At 42.9% G+C, this 8,566-nt stretch overlaps 1 protein-coding gene across 7 annotated transcripts in view; it reads left to right on the plus strand.

The window, feature by feature from the left end:
* kif21a (kinesin family member 21A) overlaps nucleotides 1-8,566 on the plus strand; it is a 42,193-nt gene that overhangs the window by 33,544 nt on the left and 83 nt on the right. For 5 of the 7 annotated variants that reach the window (XM_034534259.1, XM_034534256.1, XM_034534258.1 and 2 more), the window contains 7 exons: nucleotides 2,466-2,602; nucleotides 3,606-3,780; nucleotides 4,238-4,402; nucleotides 5,778-5,895; nucleotides 6,065-6,235; nucleotides 6,371-6,570; nucleotides 6,684-6,808. In XM_034534259.1, the coding sequence (XP_034390150.1) occupies nucleotides 2,466-2,602; nucleotides 3,606-3,780; nucleotides 4,238-4,402; nucleotides 5,778-5,895; nucleotides 6,065-6,235; nucleotides 6,371-6,570; nucleotides 6,684-6,774 (1,057 nt within the window). In that variant the 3' untranslated portion in view covers nucleotides 6,775-6,808. Of the gene's footprint in view, nucleotides 1-1,785; nucleotides 1,861-2,465; nucleotides 2,603-3,605; nucleotides 3,781-4,237; nucleotides 4,403-5,777; nucleotides 5,896-6,064; nucleotides 6,236-6,370; nucleotides 6,571-6,683 lie in introns of all 7 variants that reach the window. The other 2 variants (XM_034534263.1, XM_034534262.1) reach the window with 2 other exon arrangements.

An 8,566-nucleotide genomic window follows, 5' to 3' on the forward strand; every position in this document is an offset into this window, starting at 1 on the left:
CCACCGTCGGATCAATGTTTGCTGGGTTTCTAATTAATCTGATTTAAAATGATAATGTGATGTGAACTTTAATTTACATGTTTTAAAAAAAGTTATTTAATGTTGGTGTTAATTATACTGTTGATACTAGCTTTTTGTTGGTGCACGTGCACCTCCGTGCACATCAGCTGTTTGCCAACTTTAAACTATATTTACTTTACAATCAATCCAGACATCACGCGGTCAGTGTGCTGAATATTGCTGCAATAAAAATGAGTAATCTCAGATTCCCAGTGGTTACACATAACTTCAGTGTGATTTATTCATTCGCATACAACAAACGACATCATTATTTTTAAATGACATTTAGCGGTTGCACAGATGGAAGATAAACCGATCATTATTAATTATCATTATTATTCAACTTTGTCATTTTAAAAAATAGTTTTTCTCCAAAACAAAATGCTGTAGCTTGACGACATTAAAGAAGGGTGGTTGGGTCTGAGCATAGAGGTCGTTGTTGTTTTTATTTTATTTTTATTTGGGATTTTGGCTGAGAGCAAATAAAGTAAAGTTAAAGAAATACTTTTCCCTGAAACCAGGCTACTAAATCCCGGGGATATGTTGGGGTTTAAAATAAAAAATAACTTCGGAATAAGCAGCTGTAAAATGTACAAAATACATATTATTTTTATAGCTCTGGTGAGGCAGGATCTTTCATGACTGGAAAATATTGTTTTATATATATATATATATATATATATTTTTTTTTTTTTTTTTTTTTGTAAATGCATATATATATATATATATATATATATAGATATATTTTTAATTGATACATATATAATTTTTATTTATATATATATATATATATATATTTTATTATTTATATATATATTATTATTTTTTTTTATAGATATATTTATTTATCAGGTAAATTAGGAATACATTTTTGAACAACGGCCAATCTACGTCAGTGTTTAGTTGCATTTTACAGCTGCTCATTCAGAAGTTATTTATTTTATATATATATATATATATATTAATTAATTAATTACATAGACAGTAAACCACAGGAGGCATCTGTCTTATCTAACTGCACACAGGGACACTTTCCCGACAGTTGCTCCCTCGTGAATGCAGCATACGCGTCTCCCTTCTGTCTCCCGTGCCGTCCTCCCACTCTCTCCCCAGTAGTGTGTAAACAGCTTAGCGCCACACTTTAATTACGCTGCTGCTTAATTGGCAGCCCCACTGTCTTCCTTCCACAGCCCGGTCGTCAGGAACCCGAGGAAGAGCCCGCCGCTTCCCCTCTCCCCCGCCGCTCGTCCCGGTAACCACCTCGCCGCGTTTAGCCGCATGCCAGTGTGTCTGCAGGATAAGTAAGAACCAGAGATGAGTAGAACCGAGCCGGACATTTGAGTTGGTCTAAGACGCTAAGATTGCTCTCAAGTACTCTTACGGTGTCCTTTTGAGGTCCTCGTATACCAGGAGGGACGTTTAGTCGGCCTAATGTTACATTATTATTGTGTGTTTTTTAAAATACGTTCCCCTTCATTAGTACATGGGCTCAGTCTACAGTTAGCCCTTTGAAGTTAAAAGCACAATGGCCTCTATGAAAACGTAGAGAACAGAAACGCCGAGCGGCTGATTTCGAGTTGTGGTTTTTCTTTTTGGGACGTTGTGTTTACAGACAGACGAACCCCTACTCCATTTCTTTTGGGGATAAGAACAGGATGTAATTGTTGTTTAATTCAGTAGCTGATCGGGTCTCAGGAATATCGGACGCTCTCTTCCCCCCTCCAGGACGGACAGATGCCTCCACCTGTCCTCCAACCACGTCCTCCCTTCGCTTTCCCCTCCGCTCTCCGCTCCACCCAAGTACAACTTTTACGTTTTTTTTTTTTAATTCGCCCGCACAATTCACTTGAATGTCACTTTCGGGGGTGTAAACGTGGGTAAACACAGCCGTGGATTTTCTTTTCTCTTGGGAAGCCGGGGCATTTCATCAGTTAACCAACAGAAGTTAATAAATGTATGTTCTTTTTATTGGATCGATGGGTAATTACAATGAACCCCAACGGTGTCGTCTTGTTAAACAATCCTCTCTCTTCTCATTATTCTGTACACAGCGGGCCATTTTAAACATCATTCAATCAAAACTCTGGGTGTCTGCGACGCGATATGAACTCGCTCGCGGCCCTTTCCAATATTCATCTTGTCGTTTTTGTCTCTTTGGGTGGTTTGTTGTGGTGTGTTTCTCTCTTCCTTCGTGACACGGTAAACGGTGACCGTGTTCACGGCTGTCTGCTCATCCTTCATGTTCCCGTCTTCTTCTTTCTATTTTCTGATTCGCAGCATCGTGCTAATCGGCCACGAGCTGCATGCAGTGCACGACTCTGGCTGTGTGTGTGTGTGGTTTCTGCTGCGCTCAGATTGTTGGACAGTGTTTAACAGAGGTGTGTGTGTGTGTCTGTGTTTTCCAGGGGAGTCATTAACCCGGTGCCACCCACTAAAAGCAGTCGCTCGGCGACGTTGCAGTGCGTCCACGTGGCGGAGGGACACAGTAAAGCCGTTCTCTGCGTCGACTGCACCGACGACCTTCTCTTCACCGGATCCAAAGGTCAAACACACCCACCATCCCTCTCATCCCTCCCATCCCCTCCGTCACCTCTTCACCCCCTAATTCCTCATCGGTATTCCTCGCGCGTCGGCTTCTCGCGGCAAATTTATTACGCTTTCGACGTGTTGTTGTGCTTTTATAAAATGGCAAATAAAACCTGACGGGGATTAATTAAGATTGTCATATGCACATTGTGTGGATAAATGAGGTGAAAGAATAAAGGGACATTGTACCTACAGTGTAACTCTCATGGTGAGGGAGATTTTTTTTATTTTTATGATGATAAATGGAGGTGAATTTATTGGCAATCAACTAGATTGAAGACATTTATCCGCAGACGAAGTAACAGCTCTTTCTGACTTCTATTTTCTTTTTATTTCGTGAAGAATGTGTTTTATGGTTCGCTGCAATTAACATTTCCTGTCGGTCTTGATCCTGAGTGGCACTCTGTCAATTTCTGTTTTGGAGCGTGCTCTTGAAATGCAATTCTTTTTATCTTTTTCTTTTTTTTAAATCCTCCTTTTCTATCTTTTTTTTAAATTCCGACCCAATATCTAATGTCGGAGGTATTTTTAGAAGCCATCCTCGGCCTCTAACCTCTTCTGCACAGTGTTCAAACGCGTTGATTCATGCTTTTTATCTTCTCGAGACTTGACCGCTGTGACGCCATCCTTTTAGACTACATCGACCACAGGTTACTCTCTCGCCTCCTGAAGGCAGCAGCTGGGCTTCTCACTTCTTAAAACCAATTCCTACAGGCTTATTTTTATCGGATGTTTTCTTTTTACTGCTTTTTATATGCTTTATCACTTATTGTTTTCAGGGGGAGGGGGGTGTTCTTTAATATTTTATTTTATTTATTTTATTTATTTTATTTATTTTATTTATTTTATTTATTTTATTTATTTTATTTATTTTATTTATTTTATTTATTTTATTTATTTTTATTTTATTTTTTAAATAGTCGTGAAGTTGAGATGATAGACTGTGTGTCTTCTTGCAGACCGGACCTGTAAGGTGTGGAATCTGGTGACGGGTCAGGAGATAATGTCCCTGGCCGGTCACCCCAACAACGTGGTGTCGGTCCGCTACAGCTCCAGCTTGGTCTTCACCGTCTCCACCTCCTACATCAAAGTCTGGGACATTCGGGACTCGGCCAAGTGCATCCGAATGCTAACGTGAGTGTCTGAAAATGCTTCTTTTTTTTTTTTATTAACTTCACATGTGAGATGACGGAAGGAGCTTTGTCTGTTGAAATTTAAAAACCCAGATAAAGTGAAGCGATACATTTTTGTATGCATGTTACTCATCATGCATTTGTTGAATGCGCACTTTGTTTCCTCCGACATGGAGGTCATGATTTAGGTTTAATATTGCAAGACAGGGCATGGCCATGGCATCTAAGTGAAGTCATTCTAGTTATCCATGTTTTTTCAAAGATTGTTGAGAGAACTATGGAAAGAATTCTGCCTTGAATTATCTTAGAAGGAGCTAATTCCTGAATGTACATTAAAATGCTCATGTAAAACTATAACAAGACCTGACTACCGTCACGGCTAAACCGAAACTTCAATGCCTGAGCGAGTGAGTGAGTGCCTCTGCAGAGTCATACATGCGTCTTCTCCGTGTCTCCAGGTCCTCCGGTCAGGTTAATGTCGGGGACGTCTGTGCGTCAAACACCAGCCGGACGGTCACCATCCCAGCGGGAGAGAACCAGATCAACCAGATTGCTCTCAACCCCAACGGGATGGTTCTGTACGCCGCCGCCGGGAACTCTGTGAGAGTCTGGGATCTGAGAAGGTAAACAAGTCGGTTAAACCTCAGACAGGGATGCTGCATGTTGATCATTTGGGCTTTTGACAACTGAATGTGCCGTGTGTTTTTAACCACTCTAACCATGTGTTTTTAACCACTCTAGCTGTGTTTTTGACCACTCTAGCTATGTTTTTTTAACCACTCTAGCTATGTGTTTTTAACCACTCTAGCTATGTGTTTTTAACCACTCTAGCTATGTGTTTTTAACCACTCTAGCTATGTGTTTTTAACCACTCTAGCTGTGTTTTTGACCACTCTAGCTATGTTTTTTTAACCACTCTAGCTATGTGTTTTTAACCACTCTAGCTATGTGTTTTTAACCACTCTAGCTATGTGTTTTTAACCACTCTAGCTATGTGTTTTTAACCACTCTAGCGGTGTGTTTTGACCACTCTAGCTGTGTTTTTGACCACTCTAGCTATGTGTTTTTAACCACTCTAGCTATGTGTTTTTAACCACTCTAGCTGTGTGTTTTTAACCACTCTAGCGGTGTGTTTTGACCACTCTAGCTATGTGTTTTTAACCACTCTAGCTATGTGTTTTTAACCACTCTAGCTATGTGTTTTTAACCACTCTAACCATGTGTTTTTGACCACTCTAACCATGTGTTTTTGACCACTCTAGCTATGTGTTTTTAACCACTCTAGCTATGTGTTTTTGACCACTCTACCTGTGTTTTTGACCACTCTAGCTGTGTTTTTGACCACTCTAGCTATGTGTTTTTAACCACTCTAGCTGTGTGTTTTTAACCACTCTAGCTGTGTGTTTTTAACCATGCTAGCCGTGTGTCTTTAACCACTCTAGCCGTGTGTCTTTAACCACTCTAGCCGTGTGTTTTTAACCACTCTAGCCATGTTTTTGGGGGTGGCAGTCTATTTTTAAAGCTGTGATCTGTTGGTGACGTATCTTCTCAACTGTCGGATGGATTGTTATTAAGTTTTGTACATTCATTATAATTATCCCATATAAATGTTTACTTTCCAGACAGGATGCTTTTAACAATAATAATAATACCATTTTGGTCGGCCTCCAATGTACTGCTAAGATGCCAAACGTTGGTGGAAAATTAGGGAAAGATTTGTCAATATTATTACACAAAAACTTACATCGAGAGTTAATTCACGGCCCAATTTCTTTCCGGTTCAATGTGAAACCTGACAGCCGTCATCCATCATTTACAGCCAGCTCGCACAGGTTTTGATGAATTGTTCCTCTAAGAAAGTTAAAAAAAAACATTTTATAATCAGCGCACTGGATGATTGAAAACAACTTTTTAAATCAACATGCACCCAGATTGGATATTCCAAACTATTTCAATTTAATATTTTGTTTACGTGACGTTTTGCCCGTCTCTTGTCAGATTTGCATCCACGGGGAAGCTTACCGGTCACCTCGGTCCCGTGATGTGTCTGACTGTGGATCAGTCTGTAAACAACCAGGACCTGGTGATCACCGGGTCCAAGGACCACTACATCAAGGTGTGCTTCCATTACTTCTTTATGTCCTGGATTTACACCCAGCACACGCTCCTAATATTCCTTTTTGAGAACTGAAAAATAAGACTATGAAGTTTATGATTCATGAATAAACCGCACAAGTTACTAAAGCTCCATCATGAAAGGCTCAACATCTAACACTCGGTTGCAGCTGTTCGACGTGACCGAGGGCGCTCTGGGGAGCATCGGCCCCACACACAACTTTGAACCGCCCCACTACGACGGCATCGAGTCCCTGGTGGTCCAGGGGGACATCTTGTTCAGCGGCTCTCGAGACAACGGCATCAAGAAGTGGGACCTGGGCCGCAAAGACCTCCTGCAGGTACCGGAGGAGGATGATGATGATGATGATGATGATGATGATGATGATGATGAGCGTGACACCGAGGAGGAGGGATGCATTAAAATAAGAATGACCAGTGAATATTAAAAACCATCAATCCTTTCTCTCCGACAGCAAGTCCCGAACGCCCACCGTGACTGGGTTTGCGCGCTGGGCGTCGTCCCCGGGTCCCCGGCCCTGCTGAGCGGCTGCAGAGGAGGGGTGCTCAAGCTGTGGCACACGGACACGCTGGGGACCCTCGGCGAACTGAAGGGCCACGAGAGCCCCATCAACGGCATCGCCACCAACAGCAGCCACCTGTTCACCGCCTCCGAGTGAGTCCACACACACACACACACACACACACACACACACACACACTTTCTATCCCTTTACCTATAATAATATCCTTTTTCATTTCTCCCCGTTTCACGTTCCCGTCCTCCAGTGACCGGACCGTGAAGATCTGGCGCGCTCGCGGTGGGCTGGACAGCACTTTGGAGACGGCCGACAATGCGGACGAGGTGGCCAGCAACTGAACGCTTCCCCCCCCCCCCCCCCCCCCCCCCACCCCCCCCTCCTAAAAACACACGTACCTTCTTCACCTGCGATGTAACCTTTGGGCCTGACGGACAGGAACGTAGTTTCATCTCAACAGAAAAAACTAGCACGCTCTCATTCGCTGCTTGGACTCTCGAGAGGGTCGCGCTGATGCGTTTCAATTAAACCGTATTGTTTGTGGGTTTTTTTTTTTCTTCTCTTTTGCACTGAAGACGATGCGTCGCCGTGGTGATGAGAACTGAGAAGAGGCTTAAGAGTAGAACACTGAGTGATGACGTCTGTGGAGCGTCGGAGGAGAACAGTGAGGCAGAGCTAGCGGGTTGGCAGCTGGTCTTCCCAACCCAGTTCTCCAGTTTGGATGGTTTCCCATGCTCTCCCCCCCCCCCCCCCTCCCCACAATAACAAAAGTGGCTTTACTGTATGTGAAAAAGACAAATCACTGTAGCCCCTTAACTTCCCTTCTGCTGTGCGCCTCAATTTCTATATAGCGACCTAAACGTGTGCGTCTTTGCTGCACAGTAACGGCCTCACTGTCGAGCAATGGTCCACCTTTGGAGAGATACCTTTATATGTTGTTGTTTTTGCTGGGAATTCGTTGGTTAGCTTAGCATAAAAGCTGGAAAAAGGGGGGGGGGGGGAGACAATGCAACTTCCAGCACCTCCACAGCTCACGAATCACTAACTAATCTCCACTAAAACCAAAAGGTAGAAAATACAATTCATGCCCGACTATTTCGTGGCAGTAACTTTTATTTTTAATTTGACTTTGGATTTTACTCGGGTGGAGAGGGTTAAAACATAATATTTAGTATTATTATTCATGGAACTCGAGAAGGCAATCATTTTTTACTATTTTAAGTTGTCTGAAATGTTATGTTTTAAAAATGCAAATGAGGCATGTTAATTAAATAAATGCGAAATTTCCTTTTCATTTACAAAATTGCCGCACAAAAAAAAGCCTGAAATAAACATTCTGGTTTCATTATGTTTACATATTGGAAGTCAAAGGTTTTTACGGAAGTGGAGATTCCCCCCCCCCCCCCCCCCCCCTTCTTCTAGTCTTAATGCTAAGCTAACTAGCTGCAGATGTTTTGATCTTGTCATGTAAGCGAATACGTGTCAACCTAATCCTGTAACTCTTGAGCACTTGTCTCTGCCATGCACTTAAACTTTGGTAAATGTGAGCGGCTCCAGCGGTCGGAGGATATTCTGCTCGTCGTTCACGCGTCACCGTTTGTTTTTAAACACTCACTGAATCTTCACGACTCGTCGTCTTAACTCTCGTGCTGCTAAGTCGTGCGCTCGCCTTCCTCTCGACCCGACAAGAGGGCTTCTTTGTTCACGGACTCCGGAGTGAGATCCAGCTTCTTCTTCTTCTTTTTTTTTTTTTTTAGGCGAGGAGAGCCTGACCCCGGGTCCCGGATTCTCGTGGGGCCTTTTTTTTTCGTGGAGACACTCGCGGTCTCTCCGCCGGCTGTCGTCGGCATTATTCAAGTACAAATCTAATGTATGTAAACGATGTATTTGAAAACCCCGAAAAAGTCTGACTGAATGTTAGTTTTTGTGGGACCACAAGAGGTTCCGGAGAGGACCGGAAGACCGCCGAGCTTTGAAGCTTTCGCTCGGAGCTTCTCCTCCAATGAGGTGGCCCATTTGTGTTTCGTGGCCTCTGGCTGGTTTTTGTTTATTTGTTTTCCCTTTTTTTTGTTTTGTTTTTGTCACGCTGTCCCCGTTCCACATATCCTGGACGTTCCCACTCCGGAGTTGTAG

Source organism: Cyclopterus lumpus, chromosome 6 (genome assembly GCF_009769545.1).
Source record: "Cyclopterus lumpus isolate fCycLum1 chromosome 6, fCycLum1.pri, whole genome shotgun sequence".
Taxonomy (NCBI): Eukaryota; Metazoa; Chordata; class Actinopteri; order Perciformes; family Cyclopteridae; genus Cyclopterus; species Cyclopterus lumpus.